The sequence below is a fragment of the Lethenteron reissneri genome, chromosome 16, assembly GCF_015708825.2.
Source record: "Lethenteron reissneri isolate LAM-NWPU_2019-01 chromosome 16, ASM1570882v1, whole genome shotgun sequence".
In the NCBI taxonomy this organism is placed as follows: domain Eukaryota; kingdom Metazoa; phylum Chordata; class Hyperoartia; order Petromyzontiformes; family Petromyzontidae; genus Lethenteron; species Lethenteron reissneri.
The window spans coordinates 1,950,158-1,976,796 of NC_083794.1; the positions used below are offsets into that span (position 1 = coordinate 1,950,158).

General features: G+C 41.3%; 1 protein-coding gene across 4 annotated transcripts in view; it reads left to right on the forward strand.

The window, feature by feature from the left end:
• Positions 1–25,926, forward strand: part of LOC133342859 (ELMO domain-containing protein 1-like) — a 50,363-nt gene extending 24,437 nt beyond the window's left edge. For all 4 annotated transcript variants that reach the window (XM_061552198.1, XM_061552197.1, XM_061552199.1 and 1 more), the window contains exons 8-9: positions 22,166–22,299; positions 24,186–25,926. In XM_061552198.1, coding sequence (XP_061408182.1) covers positions 22,166–22,299; positions 24,186–24,358 — 307 coding nt within the window. In that variant the 3' untranslated portion in view covers positions 24,359–25,926. The remainder of the gene's footprint in view (positions 1–22,165; positions 22,300–24,185) is intronic.
• Positions 25,927–26,639: the final 713 nt, after the last annotated feature.

Sequence of the window (26,639 nt, forward strand, 5' to 3'; positions counted from 1 at the left end):
CCACCGATTATCTGTTTAATTAGTCAAATAATTGGGCAACATGAAAATATTTGGAAAAAAATAACCCGTAAAAACAAAGTTTTTCACTATAAATCCTTTATATGCGTGGCGGCTAGAGTCCTCTCGTCCTCTGGCTTGAGATGGCTGCCACCTATGGGTCAGATGATTGCCTGCCACCATTAAACAATTGGTAATTACATATAATTATTTTTTCCTAAAAAGTGTAAAATTTTGGAAATGTTTTTTCACGAAAAGTAATTGTCACGCACAACGAATCTATGTGTGGAAAACGTCAGCTCGATTGGATCACAGGAAGTGGGTTAAAAAACGGCCGAAAGATTTGCAAGCAAGCACGCAAGCAAGCAAGTGAACTTAATATAAAGGATTTAAAAAAGTAAGCTGTTGACTTCCTGAAAAGTAGTCCTCATTATGATGTCCCTGGAGGGATTGAGGGCTCATTTGACTCCTGACCAGGATTTGAACCTGCAGTTACAGTGAGGGAAATAAATATTTGATCCCCTGCTGATTTTGTACGTTTGCCCACTGACAAAGAAATGATCAATCTATAATTTTAATGGTAGGTTTATTTGAACAGTGACAGACAGAATAACAACAACAAAAATCCAGAAAAGAGCATGTCAAAAATGTTATAAATTGATTTGCATTTTAATGAGGGGAAATACGTATTTGACCCCTCTGCAAAACATGACTTAGTACTTGGTGGCAAAACCCTTGTTGGCAATCACAGAGGTCAGACGTTTTTTGTAGTTGGCCATCAGGTTTGCACACGTCTCAGGAGGGATTTTGACCCTCTCCTCTTTGCAGATCTTCTCCAAATCATTAAGGTTTCGAGGCTGACGTTTGGAAACTCGAACCTTCAGCTCCCTCCACAGATTTTCTATGAGATTAAGGTCTGGAGACTGCCTAGGCCACTCCAGGACCTTAATGTGCTTCTTCTTGAGCCACTCCTTTGTTGCCTTGGCCGTGTGTTTTGGGTCATTGTCATGCTGGAATACCCATCCACGGCCCATTTTCAATGCCCTGGCTGAGGGAAGGAGGTTCTCACCCAAAATTTGACGGTACATGGCCCCGTCCATCGTCCCTTTGATGCGGTGAATTTGTCCTGTCCCCTTAGCAGAAAAACACCCCCAAAGCATAATGTTTCCACCTCCATGTTTGATGGCTGGGATGGTGTTCTTGAGGTCATAGGCGCAGCATTCCTCCTCCTCCAAACACGGCGAGTTGAGTTGATGCCAAAAAGCTCCATTTTGGTCTCATCTGACCACAACACTTTCACCCAGTTGTCCTCTGAATCATTCAGATGTTCATTGGCAAACTTCAGACGGGCATTTATATGTGCTTTTTTGAGCAGGGGGACCTTGCGGGCGCTGCAGGATTTCAGTCTTTCACGGCGTAGTGTGTTACCGTTTTCTTGGTGACTATGGTCCCAGCTGCTTTGAGAACATTGACAAGCTCCTCCCGTGTAGTTCTGGGCTGATTCCTTACCGTTCTCATGATCATTGCAACTCCACGAGGTGAGATCTTGCATGGAGCCCCAGGCCGAGGGAGATTGACAGTTCTTTTGTGTTTCTTCCATTTGCGAATAATCGCACCAACTGTTGTCACCTTCTCACCAAGCTGCTTGGCGATGGTCTTGTAGCCCATTCCAGTCTTGTGTAGGTCTACAATCTTGTCCCTGACATCCTCGGAGAGCTCTTTGATCTTGGCCATGGTGGAGAGTTTGGAATCTGATTGACTGATTGCTTCTGTGAACAGGTGTCTTTTATACAGGTAACAGCTGAGATTAGGAGCACGCCCTTTAAGAGTGTGCTCCTAATCTCAGCTCGTTACCTGTATAAAAGACACCTGGGATCCAGAAATCTTTCTGATTGAGAGGTGGTCAAATACTTATTTCCCTCATTAAAATGCAAATCAATTTATAACATTTTTGACATGCGTTTTTCTGGATTTTGTTGTTATTTTGTCTCTCACTGTTCAAATAAACCTACCATTAAAATTATAGACTGATAATTTTTTTGTTAGTGGGCAAACGTACAAAATCAGCAGGGGATCAAATACTTTTTTCCCTCACTGTATGTCAAGAGCTCTGTCACAACACAACGTGACTAGATTACCAGTTTTTAAAGTACTTTCTTCACTAAAAAGTGATAAATTCACTTTTTATTTGGTAAGTCAGTGATAATTAGCTGACTATTAGTGTCTGATACTGATCACTTCTCCAAATGACTCTTCCGTTGGCCATTTGGATACAGTAATTTTGAGATTGGATGCAAGCATGGCCGAATTGTGTCAGATACAACCACACACCCGTAATGTCATAATGTAAATAGCCCAAGTCTGTGAGTTTGCTCATCACTGAAGTGAAATAATATTTCATTTGTCCACAAATGATGCCCATTCTGGATCAATGCATCGCAGGAGCAATTGTGTACACAAATCAATCTGTGGACAAGTTGTACTTCATTGATTGTAATCGGTGGGGTGTGACCCATTCAGAAAATGTCTCACAAGAAGATGCATTGGGTACAATAAAACACTGAACAATTATTGGCTTATAATTGTTTGCATAAAGAGTAATCAACGTTTTATTGCGTGATACCTCCATATTAGCACCATGGCCGACTTGTGAAACATGTAAATGTAAGCATGCAATCGAATTTATATGCATGCATAATACATTTGTGCACCTGTACAAAACATATGCATGGTGTATGTGATTTGTATTATCCACTGCAGTTAACGTCCTTAAAAATCAATGATGTAACGTACGGCATTGATAAAGCAATGAATGAACTGCAAATGTTCTTCTGACAATCGGTTGGCTGTGCGGCACACAATGATTTACTGTCGCCAATAAGATTTGAATGTAGTGGGACTGGCAAATTCCCTTATATCCTTCAGATTTTTCGCAATAATGTGATGCCACATTGTGCAGTACGATATATGGTCCACGATAATTGTATAGCATGTTCTGCAAAATATCGTATCTTGATCACCAACGCCGATGCTATTTCTTTAATACTTTTTTTTGCTAAATCATAAGATAACAAACTATAATTAAAGTTCTAAATCGATAAGTTTACCCATTAAGTTGTTAGGCCTTTGCGCTAATTCTTGGGTTAAGGTATATAGTATGTAATTAGTTAATTTAATTATTCAACTTTGTATTTTGTTACTTACTACAAGTGCATTACCATTATAGCTTGTAAAGATAAAATGATTTAAATACTTAAGTCAGGCTTAAAGTGACCTGCAGTTGAATACCTTTTAAGTAAGCATTCTTTATACCAGAAGTGCAGCACAGCACAAAACAATATAATACAAATGCGAGAAACAATTACAAATGTATGGAAAACTGATGATTGTCATTTTGTGAAATTGATATGAATGTGTCCTGAAAAATTATATTGCGACCAATGCACTATACATGTGAGTGTAATTGCGTGTCGCCATTTGCATGCGCTTGTGTCCATATGTTCTTATGCGTGTTACAACCTTGCATCCTCCATTATGTTTTGCTTATTTTTGTCAGTCTGCACCTCTATTGAAATGTACTCCTGTTACATAACTAAATTAATGAGTGATCACGTGAATATACATTGGTTGGCAGTTTTGTTGTGAATTATATTCCAAGCACATTGTTGGTAACGTGGTACCATCGGCACATTACCAATGGCAAGTGTTGGTAATGTCCTTATAATGACTCCATATTCGGTGTGTAATCAAATAATATAATCAGATGCCCTGCTTTTATCGTTTTTTTTTCGATTAGTCTCTTGTTAAATTGCAAAACGCGAACGGAGTAATTATGGTGTCATCAACTGGGGTCAAATTGAGGACAGCAGCAGTCTTTGCACATCGTTAATGACCAAATTCATGATTATTGCATTACTCCCAAACCCACGGCTAATACATATTTGCTGTAACTTATTTTTTTCAAACCATCCCAACACTGTCCATGCATGCACATACATTTCTACAACCTTTGGCTAAAATATTTCTGCCCTTCTGTGTTAGAATTGTCAAACAGCCCTTTTGATACTCTCTGGTTCTTTCGGTAAAGTCATGTAGATCGAACAAATAATTAAAGAACACGAGGGTAAGGTCGCAACAAAGCGTCCGTCATCAGCTGAGAAATAATGATCTGTTGTGGCTTTATATAGGCACTGGAAGGGGGGGGGTGTAGAGTCGTGGCTGCAGGAGTTCACGGGGGGGGGGGGGGGGGTTCAAATCCGCTTTGAGTTCGCGAACCCGGTCTGAGACATGTCGCCTCATTTCACCAATGTAACTGCTGCCGCAGACACAATTCAACTTATAGACACCAGGACATTGCATGTCCGGGAATCGCATCCTTCACCGATGGGATCAAATCACGGATTTTGTGTACTGTATTGAAGCAAACTTTGATCTTGTGTTTGTTCAAGGTTTTGAAATCCTTTTGGTGACCCCTGCTATGAATGGCAAGGTGATGGTTTTGATTGGGTCCTCAGATGGTTCTTTACCCATGGATGAGGATGCAGCTTTGCGGATTGTGCGGTCAGAATATCCATTCCTCCTGAGAGCCTGGCGTACGTGCAGAGGAATGGATATTCTGACCGCACAATCCGCAAAGCTGCATCCCCAACCATGGGTAGAGAGAGAACCATCTACGTGACTTTACCGATAGAACCAAAGAGTATGGATTCCTGCAGTCACGAAAGCTTCAAATCAAGATCAGCCCTTTTGATTTTGACCATAACCCTTACTCAATCAAAATGTACGCAACAGATTTGCAGCCTATTGTGGTGTTTGACTGACAATTGATTGTATTGTTGGTTAGTTAAAATGTGACTTTTATTGTGGAGGTATGGACTTTAATTGTAGTATAAACCTTGCTTTAAAACCAATTCAAGACTACAGTCAATTGTAATGAGCTCGTCTTCTCAAGGGAAGCATTTGGAGAAAATATGGTGCCTGTATGGTGTAGATGGGTATCATTTATGATTTTATGAAGTATGATCCAGTTATTGTATCAAACAAAAGGTAACTTCAGAAGTAAAATACAAACTTTAAAATGTTACACTGAAATGAAAAGCATTAATGGTAATTTTTATAGTAATGCACAAGGATATTACTGATGTTTTTTGCAGTCCAATATTTTTTCCACATTTTTGTTAATGTATTTCATTTATCTTATGTTTATTGCTGGCCTACCTGTCATACAGGGAGGCAAGGGAAGGACAGCTCAGGTAAACTTACCATGTTTAATGTATCATACACAAATACACCAAGTGATGACATGGCTTATCGTGTCGTTAGGCATTACCCATGCTTTCTTGTACGTCATGCACATGTGATGTTTCCACTGGGCAATGTCTAGGAAGCAATAATTTTATTATTCAAATACCATATCAGAAGCCCTTTTTACATTTTTATGACAATAGCTATCCAGAATGTCTTTGCAATGTGTGTAAATCATTCCTACTATCAGAAATACTGATTGTGTTTAGACAAAATGCAATAACAGCAGGGCATGGCATGTTAGCATGTGAAGGAACTGCATTAACATTGGAAGATTGACTGTCCTACCTTTGAGCTTTGTAAGAATCTGCACAACCTGGTTGTTAAGTCACCATTCAGTCTTGTTCCTTGGAGTAAATGTTTGATTCTCCAAGGGACATTTCCAAAGGACATACTCTGCCTTAGATTTGACCTCAAAGATCATGTAACATTAATTGTTAGGATAAGCCATTGCGCTTGTATTACAGCCTGTTATCTACTTTGGAAATTGCCTGTGGCTAACAAAAAGGTACTCATGTAACAACAGCATCTGAGTCTCAGATACCCCTACTGGTATCTCCTGCTTAAATATTTAATTGATGCAAGTCAATCTGCAAAGCCAAGTAAAGAATGTGGTTTTCAGGTGTCTGCTCTTTAAATAGTCAGAATATTACATGTGTCACGTTTTTGAGATGTTTTGGAATTTTGGGCAGTGTTCCTATTGCCTGGCTGCAGACACTTTGACATGTACATTTTACAACATGAACAAACAATATTAGTGGTCCGTGGTACAGATGTTTAGGATTACCTTCAGAGGGTATCAGACTATCTTCAGGTCGATGCTTGACCAGTGGCATTGACCTACGTGACATTGACAAAGTGATCGTCATGGGTGGGCCCATGCAAGGAATATATGGTGGATTGTAAGCACCATTGCTTGTCATTGAAAATGAGCATGCACATTCTGTCATTGCCCCGCACCTCTGATTAGCACTGGTTGGCTACGTATGGTGCCAAAGAAGTTCAGCATACATATGTAGTATCAATGGAGTGGGAGACAAGGTTCTTCAGGAGGTACCTTCTTTATTCACACTTTCAGGTTCACAGGTTTGCCCTCGCTTCTCCCAAGTCGTATAGCTAACCTTGACACAACCCTGACCGTGTTACACTGACGGCGTCGACTGAGACAGCCAACAACTATCCGGCCGCGCAATGTCTAGCGAAGACAGCAGCGACGTAAGCGGCGGAAGACGACAGCAACGACGAGACTAGTCCACTTCCCAGAACCGGCAGCCACGAGCTTCCGCTCTCCGCTGCTTTTATCCTACTCCATGTGGCCTGGCTCTGTTCTGGCCGTGCCTCCCTTCTCGAACCCACTAGCGGGTTCCAAGGGCTTCCAGACGAGGTCTCTGTGACCCTTGCACCAATTCCTCCGCCCTGCTGACACACCCGCATAAGTGCTCACTGGCGTGTTTATTGCTCGTCCACCGCAGTTGTCATTGCTGGACAGCAGATGGCGCTATTACACTACATCATCCTCCTCCCGTTAGAAAAAAACAGCCGTCCAGGCTGATATCCAGCAACGGCAAGCGGGCAGACAGGCAGAGCAACCCTCAACCTCAAGGAACACCATCAACACAACTTTAAAAAAAATAGTTTTTACCACAAGCCAACCCCTCGAAAAAAAAAGAAAACCCTTTGGTCGCAACGTTTCCTGCGACCGCACAGCACAACCACGACGCCCCCCCCCCCCCCCCCCCCCCGCGAACGGACAGCACACAACACAGCCTACACAATTTCCCCGGACGTAACTCGCGTGAGCCAGTCCTTAACACCGGTCCACCCCTGTCATTGGCAGGGTCTTGCGTCTTGGGATTCCTAGGAACAGGGAACAACAATGGCCTAAAGGGCGCAGCCTCTCCCCGGTTCCCCCCCCCTGGATCCAGTCCCCGACATGTCGCACATGGTGGTCTCGGTAAATGTCAGAGACTCGGATCCGGCGGAGCTTGGGACGACGTTGCCGGCGGATCGGAGGACGTCAGTGGCACTGCCGGCGCCCCTCTGACACCCCGGTACTATATGGCAATGTGGCCCGACCGACCACACTTGAAACGTTCGGCCGTGGGACCCCAGCGCGGAGGAGGCTGCCCCGGTTGCCATTCTACCGCGGGGACCTTCTCCCGCGCGTCCCCCGGCCACCAACCACAGCCATCATGTCCTCCATCTGCCATGGCCCAGTCTCCACTTTTGGCCAATGCTGGTGGCCCTCGTAGACCTGAATTTATTGGGCTACATTTAGGGACGAGATCCCCGCGTTATCGGCGAAGGGCAGGGCGATCTCCAACTCCCACGCTAGCGCCTTCAGCCTTTCCGCTGCCAGGGAGTCGAACGCCCCCTCACCCATGTGAGGGTATGCTTTCCTTCCCAGCGCCCGCAGCGCCTCCCGGAAAGCGTATGGTGTCCTTGGCCTCCCCTCACTTCCTCTGGAGGAACCTTGTGTGGGCGTCTTGCGGCAGGCCAAAAATGGCCCCTTGCAGCACCGCCGACATCGGCACCCCTCCCGCACAGTTGCGCGCTCGCCTCAAAATGGCACCCGCCGGCGACGCCAGGCCCTCCACGTGCAAAATGGTGCCCACCATATGCACGGTCTCCGGTCCGGGCTTCTCCGCTCCTGCTCTGACGAAAGCTCCAGCTTTCGTCGGAGCCGCTTTCCCACAGATGCGCAGCCGCTCTACTGCCGTTTCGCAGCCGCTCTCCCGCTGCTGCCCACGGGCTTTGTAACCGGGTCCCGGGGCTGCCGGAGGGACGATTGTTCTGCCGCTCCCATCCTCCGATGACACCACAGGTGGGCTTTTCGATACCCCACTTCTGACACCAGTTGTTGTGTCAACGGAGCAGGAGACAAGGGACTTCAGGAGGCACCTTTATTTACACTTTCAGGTTCCCATGTTTGCCCTCATTTCCCGCAAGTAGTATAGCCTAGCCTTGACACAACCCTGACTGTGTAACACTGATGGCATTGACCGAGACAGCTAAAAACAATCCGGCCGCGCAATGTCTAGTGAAGACGGCAGCGACGAAGATGGCGAAGATGACAGCAACGACGAGACGAGTCCACTTCCCAGAATCGGCAGCCATGCGCTTCCGCTCTCCGCTTTTATCCTCCTCGGCGCGGCCTGGCTCTGCCCTGGCAGCGCGTCCCTTCGTGAACCCACTAGCGGATTCCAGGAGCTTCCAGACGGGGTCTCTGTGACCCTTGCCCCAGTTCCTCTGCCCTACGGACACATCCGCGTAAGTGCTCACCGGCGTGTGTAATGCTCGTCCACCCCACCGAAGTTGCCGTTGCTGGACGACAGATGGCGCTATTACGCTACACATACTTAGATTGAGTGCTTTATCGAGTTCAGCATTTCATCATGGCCAATGCTGTCTGCCACCACTCCTTGCCATAACTCCTTGCCATAACTTGATTCCTTCCACTAGATCCAGTAGTTATTAAGTTGATGCACGAAATGGTTATTCATACTACAGTGTTCCCTGGTTATTCGCGAAGCAGACGTTCCGGAGATGCTCGTGAATAGCGCATTTCGTGGATAATGATATTAAATAAATACATAAATAAGCTTTTGAATGCATTCAAATTATCATAATACAAAAATTGTTATAATAAACATTATGAAAAAAATATTAGTGTATTAAATAATAGTTTATAAAATTGACTTATCTTAAATTATGATGATGCTATGCATCATCGCTATCTCATAATTTTATCTCATCACTCTACCTGACCACTTTCTCGCATGACATTCTTTAACATCACTTTATCTCATCACTTTCTCTCGATGCAGTCATATAGAGTTCCGCTGAAAGCCAAAATCATGGATAATAACAAGGGAATACTGTCGTTGGTATTTACACTTTTATATGCCATGTAGAGAACACGTGCTGCATGACAAAATAGACATTTATAATCCAAATATGTGGGTTTTCACTAAAAGTTTTAGTCTAAACACTAATATGAGTCATTGGTAACTGGGCTGAGACCAGCAACTTCCAACACTTGAGTATATAGTTCAACCACAGGTGGCTGAAACCTGGCTCTTTTTACACGCTTTTATTTAACTCACTCTGTCTGTTGTCGTATCCTCAAATCTTGTAACTCAATTTTAACCCACTGCCCAATATGGTATCGACTGCAAACTTGGTATACTTATGTCATACTGATGACAATACTATATTCTATCATAAAAAAACACATTTTAAACCATCTTTTTTATATGTTATGCTTCGCCTTGGGTCTAATTGTCCACGCTCAACTCACGTTGGCTGTAAATCGCCACTGTTCCTTACGTTATGGCAAACCTCGGGGCCACTTCCTGGAGTCGTGGAGTTCTTCCATTACTCGTACGGTACATTTCATTAAAGCGTGTTTTTAAAAGTATGTTTAAATATTAGTTATTTGTATTTTGTATTATCTATCATATATAATTAATACATTCTAAACTCTCACAGGGCAGTACATCACCCTGTTAGAGAATAGTCTGTGGAAGAAAATATAGGTCTGTTTCTGAAACCTGTTTATTTGACTTCGTTAGAAAATAATGTAATGCTTGTTTCAACATCCAATTGTGATGGCTCTTGGTTTGCCTTAAATGACGAAAAAATGTGAAGGTCTTCAATCTTAAATAAATATGTAATTAGCTGTTTGGATTGGGTTGGCCCTTCTATATCTGCTCATTGTTGAGACCATTTCCAATTATCACATCGTGTCTTCTTTTGGTAAAGGCAGTGCTCATTTATTGTGAGATGCTTGCATAATCTTGTACTGTGTGCAGAATACTTTTGTAGAGGCTAATTCAGTTGCACACAGTGCCCTTAAACCTTAGTCTCATCATAAGTAGCAGTATGCAATTATTAACCTTGTTTGTTGTACATCTTCCAGTGGCAGCAATTATTTCCCGATGGTTGTCACGTGGAAAGGCGTCATCGTTCTAGTTTCTCGCTTGACTATTTAACTAAGTATGTGAAACTACATTTACACGTTTTTGATTGCAGAAAATATTATTGCATGGTCCAAATTTTAACAATCTTAGCTATAACTAATACCGTTGGGGTTTTCGGCTTTTATTTATAAGTCAAACATTTCTAAAATAATAATGCGACAATTGTTCTTGTTTACCTCTGGCATAACCGGGTATAGTATCGATAACATGTACAGTGAGGGAAAAATGTATTTGATCCCCTGCTGATTTTGTACGATTGCCCACTGACAAAGAAATGATCAGTCTATAATTTTAATGGTAGGTTTATTGGAACAGTGAGAGACATAATAACAACAACAAAATCCAGAAAAATGCATGTCAAAAATGTTAGAAATTGCTGCCTATGACCCCAAGAATACCATCCCCACCGTCAAACATGGAGGTGGAAACATTATGCTTTGGGGGGTGTTTTTCTACTAAGGGGACAGGTCAACTTCACCGCATCAAAGGGACGATGTACGGGGCCATGTACCGTCAAATCTTGGGTGAGAACCTCCTTCCCTCAGCCAGGGCATTGAAAATGGGTCGTGGATGAGTATTCCAGCATGACAATGACCCAAACCACACGGCCAAGGCAACAAAGGAGTGGCTCAGGAAGAAGAACATTAAGGTCCTGGAGTGGCCTAGCCAGTCTCCAGACCTTAATCCCATAGAAAATCTGAGGAGGGAGCTGAAGGTTCGAGTTGCCAAACGTCAGCATCGAAACCTAATGACTTGGAGAAGATCTGCAAAGAGGAGTGGGACAAAATCCCTCCTGAAATGTGTGCAAACCTGGTGGCCAACTCCAAGAAACGTCTGACCTCTGTGATTGCCAACAAGGGTTTTGCCACCAAGTACTAAGTCATGTTTTGCAGAGGGGTCAAATACTTATTTCCCTCATTAAAATGCAAATCAATTTATAACATTTTTGACATGCGTTTTTCTGGATTTTGTTGTTGTTATTCTGTCTCTCACTGTTCAAATAAACCTACCATTAAAATTATAGACTGATCATTTCTTTGTCAGTGGGCAAACATACAAAATCAGCAGGGGATCAAAAACTTTTTTCCCTCACTGTATCTGGGAACAGCGTCGGGGTACGAGCTCAAGTCACTGTTTTTTAACAGCCCTCGCACATTCAAATATTCCCCACCGTCAAGCATTCTCTATTAACTGCTGCATGTTACCATCCCTATGTAGGCTAGCAATAATAAAAGACAACTTGCTTCGAATTATTTTGCAAATGGACTATAGTACCGGGTGCCACCCGGGAGGTTGTGGAGGCCACCTTAAAAGTGTTATTTCCCTGCGCTCCTAGCCTCAAGTTTCATCACTACATGCACGGAATGCCAAAAAGTGTCTTTTTGTTTAGCTGATTGACCCCTTAATGTGTGTTCCACTTGCATGAATTTGACAATGTAAATGTATTAACTGGAAAAGGTTAGCTTGGACTATTTTTTTTATAAATAATATATTCTGCCAGTTGGGAAGAATATTCACACGCTGCTAGGGATATTCTGCTGTATTTTTAAGTTTTGAGGAAAGAAAATGATTAAAAATATTATTTGTAAGTAGTTATAGTTGAATAAATTGTAAAAAGTCCTTTAGTGCCGAGTGCAATGCACAATCTGTTGAAATTTCATTGAAATGTGTAAGCGTAGAAATGGGATAGATGAAAATGGAAAATTTGCACGGGAATTTGTTCGTGAATATTTGTTTACTTGTGAACATGCTATTTTCAGCTAATTATATTTTATTAAGGTAGAACATTTACAGAAAATTTAGTTGGAGAGGTAAAGGTAAATATATTAACCCGCTCGGATTTGCCGATGACATAGTCGTTATAACAATTGTTGGAAATTAATGAGAGGAAATGATCAGGGAATTTGACAAAGTCATACTAAAGATAAATATAAGCAAAATAAAATTTGAGTACAAAAAGTTCCCTGAACAAAATTGAACATGTGGTGGAGAGTAACACAACATCTCGTCTCTCATAGCGATGAACTTGAAGAGCAGCGATTAATTGATATATTTTGAAAATATCCTAAATTTAAATTCAACAAAAATTGCCCTGCTTAAATATGTATTCGGTACTGCCATAAATCCATTCCACTGAATGGAATTGAATAGGGTGTAACTGTACAGTTAACGCTCTCTCTTCGCGAGGGTCACATTGAAGACAAAGGAGGTGATGTTGAGGAATCTAGTAGGGATGACTCCTCGGGAGATGCAGGCCTTAACAACTCCGCACAGTTGTTGTCATGTTAGCACTCTGGGGAGCGCTAGCCGCAACACTTTCCTTGATTGGCTACACGCTCTCTTTTTTTAATGGACCTTGCAGCCAAATCGTTGATACCAAAATATACAAAGAAGTCGACTGTAAGTACGTATGAAGTAAAAATGCACAATAGCAAGTTCGGAGCGGGATTACTGCGAGATTGGAGGACTATGCGGGTAGCCGAGGGGGCATGCCTCTCTTTGTAGTAGACCGTTTCAAATGTAGTAACATTCTGTGCGCACCTCCCCGATGTCGGTGATCTGGCAATACGTACAGTCGCGAATACTGGAGTTCGGTGGGGCACAAATAGGGAATTAATACATACTTAGTAACTCGTGAATATGCGAAAACCGCGAATCCAGAACTGTATATGTATGCATAATCTATCACGTATAGCATTTGTTCTGATCATCCTATGGATACGCTGGTTCCCATTGTGGAATATGGAATTCTCACCACTTGGGCTGCCAGTGGATGTTAGCACCACCACATTGCTCGTTACATTGGGGGAGATCCTTTTACCATTACTGAATACTGTTCTTCTAGGTATGCATGCCATATACAAACATTGCTGGCGTTTCTCAAGAGTTTATAAATATACAGTCGTAATTCATCACTGCACATGCATCTGCTATCTCACTTCCATTTATCCTTGTAATGTGTGTAACTCGTATTAGCAGTGAGATCAGCATACTTACCTGTGAGCACGAATATACTCCAGCGATTAATTCGGAACCAAAGTAACCCTGATGAAAAAAGAATATGCTTTATTTACCCTTTCCGGCAATGATTCAGATGTTCAAACGTTCAATGGTCCCATGGATAAAGTAACCCCGTGCAAATATTGCCAATGAGGTCGCACATTGAACGTTGTGGTCCGATCCTCGAATTTTGTACGCACTCTTGGAAATGAAGTCGAGACAAGGATTGCGGCAACCGATCGCACTGACACAATGATGGCGCGCACAGTTTTACAAGAACTAATGAATTTACTTTTTCGATTACCCTGCAAACTATTTGTTGTAGCTAACAAATGTTATTGCTTGGGCAGAATGTCAGGTTTGTTTGTAATTATTTTCGCCTTCTAGATAGATGGGCTGCTTAATAACTAGGTGAAAGATTTTTGACATTTCGCGTATCTTTTGCATAAGAGATGTATGTATGTTGAAATTATTTCGCACCGTACGTAGCCAGCCGTGCTTATCGAAGGTGCAGGATATGCAAATTAAATGCAAGACCGTTGTAAAAAACAATACATGTTGCATATTTTGAAAAAGGAGCAACACGTTTTTTAAATTTTGATGTGACTAAATTTTATACCAGGCTACGAATATGCGTGAGTTTGTGTACATTTGGGCTGCGATCTGAATGGTTTGCATTAATATGGGGTTAAAGCCATTGTCTTGATTAAAGTGATGTGTGTGTGTTTTATCCCAAAGGATACCACTCAACAAATATGTCCTTTTCTCCCACCGTTCTCCATATCCATTTGCCCACACTTGAGTGTGTCAGATTAATCCAAGGAATGATTAGGCATAACTTAGTTGAAGTTATGCACCTCCCCGCCGTCTCTTGCCGGTCTGAATTTCATAGGTCATTGGGCAACTGCATCTTTAGTTATGCAGCGGTGTAGCATTCAATGCAGTTGTATTGTGCCTGAGACTAAATCTCAAGGCGTTTTTCTCGTCACTCTGAATGAATCCACCCGATGCAGCAAAAAGCTTTGAGGAGAGAGACCACGACTAATGATCTGCAGTCAAAACGAATGTCTGGGGCCATTGGGCAGTGCCGTGCTGAAGACACTCCGTAATGCTGAGCCGAGTTCAAGATTGTCATCTAGAAACAAATGCAACCGGAAAATTGGTGGTATTGAAAGCCAATAGTTTTGCACGCTTGTTTATTGCACAAGGCTTTAAGCCATGCGAACAAAAATACCTTGTAGGGTTTTTGTTGTTGTAATAAAGAGCAATGTTGCCATCGTGTCGTACTGTTATGTTGGGTCCATTTATCTGTACGGCACAGATTGCCACCTTCCCTGCAGGGTGTTCTGTGTAAGCGTGCAAAATGTCAATAATTATAGATAACCCACTGGGCCGCTGGTGCTTTATGATTACCCAAAGCAACAGCAGGCGCACTCAATCTAGCAGATCTCATTGTCCTCAGTGGGAAACTTCAATTGGAGATGTAGTTATGTTAAGTTTTTGTAACGTTGCAGGCTGGCTTTCTTATGTTCAGGAGTACACAGACCTAGCGCACACAGACCCGATTGATGTTGGATTGCAGCAGCAGGTGAGAAAGCAGTGTGTTTATTCTATGTGACTTGTGTGTACCGCCGCATTTTGGCAAAAATGAGAAGCATTTGAATTAATCGCGAAACAAAAAACAAGCGCTGATTGCTTTATTTTTTTCTTCCCTGTGATGAATTTTCATCTCACGCGCCAGAGGGTCGGTTGTCATGAAACCCTGATTGATCTGCGTACATGGGTGTCACAGCTGAGAGGTGCTGCTCACAAGGGGAATGTGACTCATTTTGGACCTACGTCACAATGCCATCGGGGTCGCGTTGTACAAATACTGGTGTGGTATAATTCAAGGCTTGCGCCAAATGCTCCATGGTCCAAGCACCCTGCTGCATTCATAACATCAAAAAATTAATAGAATTTAGTTTTGGACAGGAATCTCAATGCAACATTACATTTATCTTTTTTTTTATATACCGTCCGGTTTTTTCTCTTTCTCACGTTGGTGTTTGTAGTGGCTCCGTGGAAATTGTAAATGTTTGAGGGGATGAAGGGTGACAATCTTACCCTAGCCACCCAACCAGCTCGATTCTTCCAGGCACCATATTGCTGAAGGCATATTTATTTATTTAGTCGATCCTTTGCTCGGTGAAAGCCTCTCTCCAAGCTGTGTCAGTCGTAGAGCTGCTTAGCCATTTTTAAATCCTTTATATTAAGTTTGCTTGCTTGCTTGCGCGCTTACAACCGTGCAAATCTTTCGGTCGTTTTTTAACCCACTTCCCGTGATCCAATCGAGCTGACATTTTCCACACAGACTCGTTGTGCGTGACAATTAATTTTCGTGAAATTTTTTTTCCAAAACTTTAAACTTTTTAGGAAAAAAAAAATTTCACTAACACAATCATATATTTTTCCTAAACACAGAAAATTATTCAAGAAAACAACAAAAATGTACAATATAAACAATCATACAAAAACTGAAAACCTTATAATCCTTATATACGACTTTACTTATATTTAATTTAAAATACCAATGTGATAAAAATGAAACTCTTACTCAAGAAAAACAGCCTCAAGTGAGGCTGGGGAAAGGGAGTAAGGGATCCAGGACTGATTGATATGCCATTTGGCGCTGGTGTTTACAATGGCCAAAAATCTAAACCAGATTGCCTGGTTTGTAGGGCAGTTCGTTAACCACTGTGCCATCACTCCAAGCATTGGGGAGTGTGCAATTGGTAATTATATTTATTTTTACAAATGTGAGCAGAGTTACAGCACTTTAAAAAAATAGTATTTGAATATACAGTAGAACCTCGGAGATCGAACGCACCAAAACTCGAACAAATCGGTGTTCGAACGATATTTACGAACATTTTTTGCCCCGGAAACTGAACGAAATTCGGAGGTCGAACGGGCAATCGCGACTTGAAAGAACCTGTACGGCTGAGACGCGTATGGCCAGCGTGCATGATGCTTGCCCAGATAATGGTTTTACCGTGTGAGAGGCTCAGTTAACATGTAGCTCTCACCCAGTGCAGTTACCCGCAAAACTTCGTTCCTGAACTTGTTCGTTAATTTCCTTTATTTTAGTGTTTTTTCGTGTTTATCCATACACACTGTCTCCTAAGAAGGTTAGTGGTAGTGATAAGCCAATAACAAAAGTTGTGAGAACCGCGATAGAATTAAGAATAGAGATCATTTATTCCATTTATTTATTGTGTTTCTTGTTTTTTTGTATGATTTTATGCATGTAATTACTCTAAACTTCGTGTAAAAATGCTTTATGACAGATTTCTTGTGTCTGGAACCAATTAATGTAATTTACATTAATTCTTATGGGGAAAATTAATTTGGTGTTCGAACAAATCGGTGTTCGAATGGCCTTCTGGAATGAATGAAGTTCGATCTCCGGGGTACCATTGTACAATGTGTGAGGCATGCTAATACGCATGGACTCATTTACTGTGTTATATTCTTGGGTCTTTCAGTCAAGTCACGTAGATACGTAAAAAAAACTGCGACGTTTCGATCACAACATCGATCGAAACGTTGTTGTTTTTTTTGTTTTTGTTTTTTTCTTTGAACCTATCTATGTGACTTTACCGAAAGAGCCAAGAATATGAATACCTGCAGTCACGAAAGCTTTAAGTCAAGATTTACATTTACTGTGATGGATCAATATTTCGACCAAGACAATGGGGTGACTAAGTTCCAGACTGGCAGTGGCATTAACACTGCCTATCTTTTTCCTGTGTTAGGCTCTTACAGCTGTACTAATTCATACTTCTTCACTATTCGGGTTACCTGTCTGTCTGTGTCTATGAGCACAGGATGTCTAGCATGATCGCCACTGGTTGTCTTTACTGAGATTTTTTATTTATGTATTCGGAAATCCACATGGCACCGTTGTGTTTAAACACAATTGTGGGACTTTTTGACCACTTTACCTATTACACATATTAATTCGACATTTCTGCAGTTGTATTTATTCTGCCTCAAAAGATCCAAGGTTATTAAACAAATCTTAGATTACACTGGTCTACAATTGTTTTGACGTCATCTGCTTCAGACATTAAATGTGCTGTTTATTGTGGATTTTGAGGTGCTGAATTCAAATATGACAATTTAATACAACTGATTGGCTACTTTTCCCAAGATATTTAAGTGTTTACATTTTACGTCTATGTATATTGCATAGATAGTAGAGTTTTACTCATAAATTGTAAACCTAGGTCTTTTCATGTGTTTATGGTTGCTTTACATGATAACAAGTCACCTGTTCTGTTCATGTAATACTTTAAACATCAGCGAAAGGGTTATATGACTAAAATGTATTATGAAACGAAACGCTAAAAACTTATGCATATATAAATACATAGTTTAGTCCTTATTCAGTGTTTACTCGGCGCTTCTTGGCTTGTCTCTTGTATTCATTAAATGGAGTATCTCTTGTCACTCTCCAGCAATTGTCTGCAAGCATTGATGGGCTCTATTTGCCCTGAGAGCATTTCTCCATTGTTGCAATGTCCTGGTGAAATCGCTCGCCATGCTTGTCACTCACTCCTTCGCAGTTTGGTGGGAAAAAATCTAGAGGAGAGTGCAAAAAATGTATATTTATTGACATGTTGCAACCAAGGCTTTTGTATGCCTTGAGGTTTTTCACCAACTCCCTGTAGTGTCCTGCCTTTATGTTTCTGAAAAAATTTGTTGCCACTAACTGTGGAAGGCTTTCCATGTCGTCTTTTCTTTGCCACGCAGTGCACCGTCCAATGCATCCTCTCGAAGAAGTTCACGAATCTGAGGACCAACAAAGACACCTTTCTTTATCTTAGCTTCACTTTACCTTGGAAATTGTCCATGGAGGTACTTGAAAGCTGCTTGTGTTTTGTCCATGGCTTTGACAAAGTTCTTCACTAGACCAAGCTTGTTGTGTAGGGGTGGTAACAAAATCTTCCTTTATTCAACAAGTGGTGGATGCTGAACACTTCTCATCCCAGGCTCCAATGACTGTCGGAGTGGCCAATCTATCTTGATGTAGTGAGAATCTCTCGTACTTTGTGTATCCAGTCTGCAGATCAAGCAAGAGAGCAACAACCTTAAAATTGCCGCAAAGCTGCCACTGATGTTGGTCATAGTTTATACACCTCAAAAGTAGTTTCATGTTGTCATAGGTTTCTTTCATATGGACCGCATAACCAACTGGAATTGATGGCAAAACATTTACATTATGCAGCAAAACAGCTTTAAAACTCATCTTCGATGAACCAATGTACAGTCTCCACTCATCTGGATCATGAACGATGTTGAGGGCTGCCATCAGACCATCGATGTTGTTGCAGGCTACAAGATCACCTTCCATGAAGAAGAATGGGACAAGATCCTTTTGATGTCACGGAATATGGAAACCCAAACATCACCTGCCAGGAGATTCCACTGCAACAGTCTGGAGCCCAACAGCTCTGCCTTACTCTTGAGTAGTTTCAAATCCCTAACAAGGTCTTTCAGTTCACCTTGTGTAATGAGGAGTGGTTCAGAGGAAGACGATGGGAGAAAATCTGGATCACGTGACCTTGATGGTTCAGGACCATAAGTTTTATCCTCTTCCTCGTATGACTCAAGTGAGAATGATTCTATTCTAGATTTGAAGCTTTCGTGACTGCAAGGATTCATATTCTTAAGTTTTTTCGGTAAAGTCACGTAGGTAAAAACATCAAAATTAATGAAAATAAAATAAAATAAAACAAAAAATCACGACGTTTCGGAGGCAGGAACCAGCAGTCCTTCTCCGTGGGGTACTGGGCATATAGCTGATGGAATGTTTGGATAATGGACAGTCCACTTGGTATTCTTTGACACGCCTTTCCCAACTAGAGGCGCCATGCAGAAGTAACAATTGCTGATATGGTCTGTTGGCTCTCTCCAAATCAATGGCACTACAAAAGGCATATATTTCCTTTTCCTGTTCAACCACTGGCGAAGATTTGTTGCACAAGTGTTGCAGCATATGTATGGGGCCAACATCTTATCCTGATTTCGAATTTTGCAGCCAAAATAGAGGTGATAGGCTTTCTTAACCATAGTGCTTATACTGCGCTTTTGTGATGCAAAAGTCACTTCACCACAAACATAGCAGAAGTTATCTGCTTTGCGCACACAAGTACGAGGCATCTCTGCTCACTTTGGCTAAACAGAAATGTGTCCCTTTGCAAAATCAAACACTGACAAATAAGAGAGCACGACACTGCATGATTTCTCGAGCTGATGTAGGGCAATTTGTTCAGCAGAGGGATGTAAGCCTAGTTATGATTACATCATCCATGACTTCGAGGAATAACATGATGCAATTCATGTCATGTACGACACAATACCAGGTTCAGATTGCATACTTCATTGTTTTGCTCAACAAGCAAGTACTGTCATATATGTTTTCATAGATCCAGTCAAATATGTATTTTAGTCATTTCTGGTTTAAATTGAGATCCCTTTATAACTCACTTATCCTCAGCCATTCCCAAGTCAATGGTCGTATATACTGACCCAGTAGCATATCTTGAAAACTAGAGCCAATCAAATATTTTAAGCATAATTTTCATTCTCAGTGACCCAGAATTAGTCAAGTTGCACTTCATTTATTTTCGGAAACATTTTGGCCGTAATTACCCATTGTACATCAAGCAGTTTATGATTTTACAATTTAGTTATAGCTGTTTTTGGTCCCAACACATCATGGAAGGGTCTTACCTACAACATATCATATTTCTCATGGGACTTTCAGAAGTTTATGTTGATCCATTGGGCTCCTTGTGTAACCCAATGCTAATGAGATGCATTCATTTGCTGGATTCGATTTTGTTCGAACTGTTTGCATTTTCCAAATAAACCTATTTTCTGTGTTATATACAGTTTTGGCACTTGGATAAAATAATGTTAACAAAGTAGCCCATGTCAAGAGTAAATTCGCATATGTTCAGCTTATTAGGTTGTGCACAATTTACATTGACATGGCAGACCTGCAGAGAAAGATTGATAGTGTCGTCTTTGTGTTCATTTTTTAGTAAACTCTTTAAGAGCTTGCGTTGAAGTCAGGTTAAGGTTCAAGCTCAGGCATTTTTACAAATGTTGTCAGTCCTCTGTTACAGCATGCGCACTATTTCACATGAACACATCAGGGAGTGAAAGAAGAAAGACTGGCCTTCATTCATGGGCCTTTTTGAAGTGTCCATTCAGTTTCCTGAATAAACTGAAAACCGTTCTACGGGGGTTTTTGTTGCTATTAAAGCTCAATGTTTCACCTAAATGTTTTTTTCGTCAGTACACCTTCGTGTATCCCTCAAATATTTACAAAGTTCAAATGTTAGCTTGCAAAGGAAATAATATGGCATATCATGTGTATATTTTTCCATAAGACATTTACAAGGAAGATTGCAGAAAAATCTATGAAATGTTTTTCAAATGAATAGACAAGAAAGTGACTGAATTAATCATATTTTTTGTAATTCAAATGTTAGGTCACAAATTCTGGTTTGCACATCATTGCATTGACCCCATTTTAATTTTATTAACACTCCCAATACATTTAAGAACCAAAAATGATTGTGCACTTGGCCTACAGCACCCGGCAAGCCCTGGTAGCCAGCCCATTTCAATACGAAGCGGCCTCAGTCCTGCTTAGCATCCAGAAGCGGGCATTTTAAGGGTGTTTGGATATCAGTAAAGCCCCCAAACAACCTGCTAATGGAATACATATCTCGGTCTTTGTCTCGCAAACCCCCGGTGTCATTATGTACATTATGACATAAATGCAGTCCTCCACCACCTCATGGTCGCTGCCTACTTAGCACGTGTAAAGCCAGGGGTCCATTGAAAAATTGTTCACCTCCCCTCCCACCCCGCTGTGCAATGGTGCTTGTCATAATAGCCTCGGATGTGTCGAGCATTGATGCCCTCCTCAGTGTGTGACCTTTAATTCTGATACACCCACTCTGTAATTGAACATGTCCGACTTTCGTGATGTCATACTAAAAATGCATTGAACCTTCAACTTTTTACAATGCAATTTCCAGGCCAGTATTTTATTGCAATGTTGTCTATTTATTTGAGTTGTGATTGTTTTCGTACCTATTTATTTCATCGATGAACCTTTTCAGATTTTGTTGTGTTTTATAATTGCATTGCTTGTTTCACTACACTCAAATATTTTCTTACAGTATGTTGTTTTGTACACTAGCTTCCCATGGCAAAAAGCTGCAGTGTGAACTGATAATTATAATTGTCCATCTTACATTCAAATGTATTTTTAGAACATGTATTCCAAAAACGTTATAGTTATATTATTATTTGCAATGGTCAATACTGCTACAAATTAGGTACGAACTGTTTGCAAAGGCATTGTGCCTATGCCATTATGGTTAACTTTTCTCATAAATGTCATCACTGACCCCCAGTTATCTGCTTGCTGCAGCTCTCTCAATTCCCATTACTTCTCAACAACTGCAGTGCAATGCTACACAGTTCTTTCAAATAGTCCGATGCCTATTGTGATTCTATTATGTCTTTTGACATTATTTTCTGAACTACCATTCCCTAACTATCTCCATGTGTAATTTGTATCCATTTTAATATATTTTTTCTGCTTCGGACCCGATGATTTACTTTACGAAGTACATGCCCCCCGCCCCATTCATCATACATTATGAGCCAAGTGTGAAAACTTGTCAAACTACATTTGATGCATTGCCATGCGCGCCTGTACACGTTAGTTGGCAAGTTTCTTGTGTTATTTTCCAGTAACAATGTGTTCGACGTGTGTGTTGACTTACACACGTGTGTGCCGCTTGTTTTAGGTTTTCCTATGCCATTGTAGGGATTAACATCACGGAGCTCGCCTACACTCTGCTGTTCGCTGGCGCAATGAAAAGCCACTTCTACAACATCATTCCGGCTGCACCTCGGCTCGTCCACTTCCACCAGGCCTTCTGTAAGGATGCAGACCATTTTTGCTGAGTGGTTCACAATGTACACACAGGCAGTCTCCGCTTTTACGACACAATGCCCTTCCAAGGAACGCCGTCGGCGGAAATAGGATTGTCAGAAATCGGACCCCGTTTTCCCATAGGCAGTAGTAACAGTACTTACTGATGTGTTTTTACTTTTATCAGCCGTATTTCACAGGGTTTAATCGCCTGTCCTGTAGTGGCCTTACCTCGGGCTTGAATATCTGTACCGCCCTCTCTCCCCATGTCGCTCATGCTTTGTACGGGGTTCTTGTATAAAAAAAATAGAAATAAAAAATAAAGCATGGTTTCATCTTCTTGGTTCTTTCGGTAAAGTCACGTAGAAGGGAAGTAATAAAAGAATAAAAATAAAACATAATAAAATAATTCTCACGACGTTTCGGCCACAACGCAAGCAGCCGTCCTCAGGTGAAGACCAGGTCTGTCGGGGAGACAGCGTCTGAATGAAACACCACCACGCTTGGAGCATATATTTTAGCTGGGTTGGAAGGGGGGAAGGGCGCCTTGACAAAAGAATGTGCATATCAAGAGGAATTTAGCATATTTATGGGAAATGCAGGTATGTGATTAGTACTACTTGTGAAATGTGTAGGAGGTGGGCGATCTAACCCAAAAAACCTCTTATGGATGATATTGGTTGTGAAAGCCTACGTGTTAAACCAAAAAACGTTCACTATGGTTAGAGTGTCACTGGATCTCAAGACTCCTGAGTTCAGAACGATTTATTAAGCATATTTTATCAAACTGTAAATAACTTGCACTCGTGGCCGTAACATAACAGTTGAATTCTCACGGAAGTCCATTACGTACAATCGGTACTATATCTTGGAAATATATTGCAGTGTTTTGTAACAACGACGACTGCACCAAATGTAAGCATTTTCTCTCGTACGTAGGCTGTGAAAAATATTGTTGGGAGAGAGCTGCTCAACACAAGTTCCTTAGGCACTCATGGCAACAGTAGGCACCCATGGCTGTGATGTATTGATCAGTCTTGATGATGAGACCAGTTTACGGTCTTGTTGTTTTTCTGCTGCCTAAAAAAAAACCCACAAATATTTACTATTTTGAGCTGGTGGCTATCAAGCCTCTGCAGAATGTGTGCGGCAACGGTAGGTAACCTGTCGTGCAAAGCATGCGGGGATCTCTGTTAAGTTTTGCTGCTTGCCACCTTCATATGTCATTTGATAGACGAGTCCAGTTCATTTTATCCAGAATTGACGTGTAAGCACATTGCACTTTTTCACAGGATCACATTGTTCTGCACTCGCATGCATGAACTTCAGGCACTCTGGTTGCCTTTTCACATGCAGTAAACACAATAAATGACGCTTCAGCCGCAATAAAACATTGGCCATACATTCCAACTCGGACCCTCCAGAAAATAACCTTGAGACGCCATGAGGATTGTTTGGATAAACAAGTATATTCACATTCTTAGGTGTTTTCGGTAAAGTCACGTAGGTAAAACATTAAAATTAATAAAAGTAAAATAAAATAAAAATCACGACGTTTCGGAGGCAACACAAGTCTGTCATCAGGTGGAACCGTCACAGCCAGATTTGCTGCATCAAGTGAGGCAATGATTCAAGATGTAATCCCTTAAAAGCAAGTTGAGGGGGGGGGAGCTCATCAGAATGTGGTAGCCAATGAATGGAAGTATATTCACGTTTTCTTTTATTCCTACAATAGTTGCAATCGCTTACAATATTCTCATAAGTCTTGCTTAAAATTATTCAAGCGAGCATCACTGCAAAATTGTCAACAATGAATCTGCACCATTTATATTTTTCATCTTCCATTGCAACTTGACCGTGACTGGTCCTGCAATTGTCCCGTGTGCTCGCAGGCTACTTGTTTCACGAATTTGACGCTTTCTGGCTGAAGGAAGAGCCTCGAGACATCATGGAGTTCAACCGCGTGCGGGAGTTGTTCCGGCAGCAAGTTCAGGATCAGCTGTCGAGTGACGAGGCGGTGCTTGTGCCCCGCTTTGACAGCACGCCGGCGAGCGTGCCCACGTGAGCTTGTCACGCCACGTTCGCTCCTTGCCCACAGCTGCTCTTAGAGACTGGGGTTGATGGTGCGCCTCGGGATGGGGAGCACTGGTTAGCTGTGATGCAATGTTGGGTGGTTGAATCTATTTTTTTTTGAAGATCTGAATTGTTTGATTGGCGTGTCTCATCATATTTGTGTGTTGTCCGTAGATTTCCTCACACTTCCAATATAACAAAAATAAAATATTCTAAAATAATGTATAGCCAACAGGTAGAAATTCCCAATACATCTTAAAATATGGGCATAGTTGAGATAAAAAAACACCATACAATGTAACTGCTATTGGCCAAACATCCCAATGCTGAAAAATGACCTTAAAATTACTCATTTGGGATTACACTCAGCAGTAGCATCGCCCCTAACTGACAACAATTGACAGGACCCTCCTGAGAAAGAGTGTCAAAATTCAGTTAGGCTTTCCTGGTTAAACAAGCAGAATAATAAACGATACATTTGATTTGACAGAAATGTGCTTACTGGGTGGGAAGTCCATCTAATCATGTCTTAAGAGATATTATGATTCCAAGGTGCAGTGCATTTTGTTTCTTCATTGTACAATCCATGTTCAAATAGAAAAAAAAAATATTTTAAAATATATTAGGCGAGTCTTGTGTCCCCTGATATTTTCACATTACATAATTCGTATAAAAACATCTCAATGCCCTCATTGTTCTCATTCTGTTAGAGCCTTTCACATGCTTATATGTCTGTCTGCAACTGAGTTTTGCAATGGGAAATGCTACTCTTTCAGTTATGAGCAAAGGTTTCTCCGCATGTTTGTGAATAGATATTTGTATGGATGTACACATTTGTGTTTTTATGGTATGTATTTGACGCAAGCATAGAGTGCTTCTGATTGGTCCACAGATAATATAATGCTGCTTTGTTTGATTTTGAGTGCTGTCCAAGGTATTGTAGGAAATATAAATCAAGCAAGTAGGTCAGTTGGAAGATCACCCATCACAATTGTGCACATCACCACGTGTACCCAGTGAGTACACCTACCTACACGTCGGTACAAATCAACACACGGTACAACTCAATGTTTTTGTATAACGTCAAATTTCATATCTCTGAATGGACCGTCCTTTCAGATTATTTTGCTGACTTGCTGCTTGTTTGCATGGCAGTTGTGTAAGAAGTGTTCATCAAACACCCAAGTCACTATTTGCACACACAAATAATGGGCTGAAGTTCTCCGATGTGTTTCATTATTGAACAACCAAGCACTGGAGTGTGTGTTCTCCAACGGATTGAGAGACAACTTCACCAATCAATAGTAATGGATTAAGATAATTAAAATATGCAGCTGTTGTATCTAAAGTAAAATGTTGACAGCCTTGAAAAGCACACCGACAAAATGCGTGCCCCTGTTTCTACTTTGAGATTTTCTTTGCCGTGTCTAATGTTTAATGCAGTGAAATGTGTAATTTATTGTTTTCATGTTTCCATTTTGTCACGTTATGGTTACGCATAATACATTTATTCGGTACACATTTATTTTAATAAAGTGTCTTTTGTGCCGACTGAGAAAATTTTATTTTGCGAACCTTAAATTTGTGTATTGTTGCGAAAAAAAAGACTTAAATATATTACATATTCTGTACTCTCTGCTATGCTATTGTAATGTTTTAAATCAACACCTGTCATTTTCCATTAGTCGTGACATGGTGTCTACACCAGGATTAATGTAACTAGTAAGGCATATAAAATTGTGAAAGCAGATAACACCTGGGTCTGCTGTGACCTCTTTATTCAATTAAAGCTTAGATACATTGTAATTATATCCACAATGCCTCCATTTCTATATTGATGTATGCAACGAGTTGAGGCAAAAACAGATCCGTTGCTGTGTAACATCACCCATCCATCACAATGTCCCTGCAGGCAGCACAAGCTCAGACTTTTTGATGATTTGTCGAGCTTGGTTCTCCCGATGATTTAGTTCATCCATTCCAGTATGATCAATTATCGGCTTCACCACTCGACTAATCAGATAACACAATATTTTAGAAGAACAGTCACCTCTGTTCCCATATGTGATGTGGGATGGGAGGTGATGGGCAGGGCTTGGTGACATCATCGGCATAAACTGCGTCACGTTGGGCATGGCTTGTAGGGGGTTTCCCGCCTTAGTGGCTGGGTGACTGCCTTTTTAAATTGGGCCCCCAGTAATCGAGCACAAAAAAAATTATAAACGATACTCGGCTATAATTATTTTGTTCTTAAACTCTTCTTATGCTGAGAT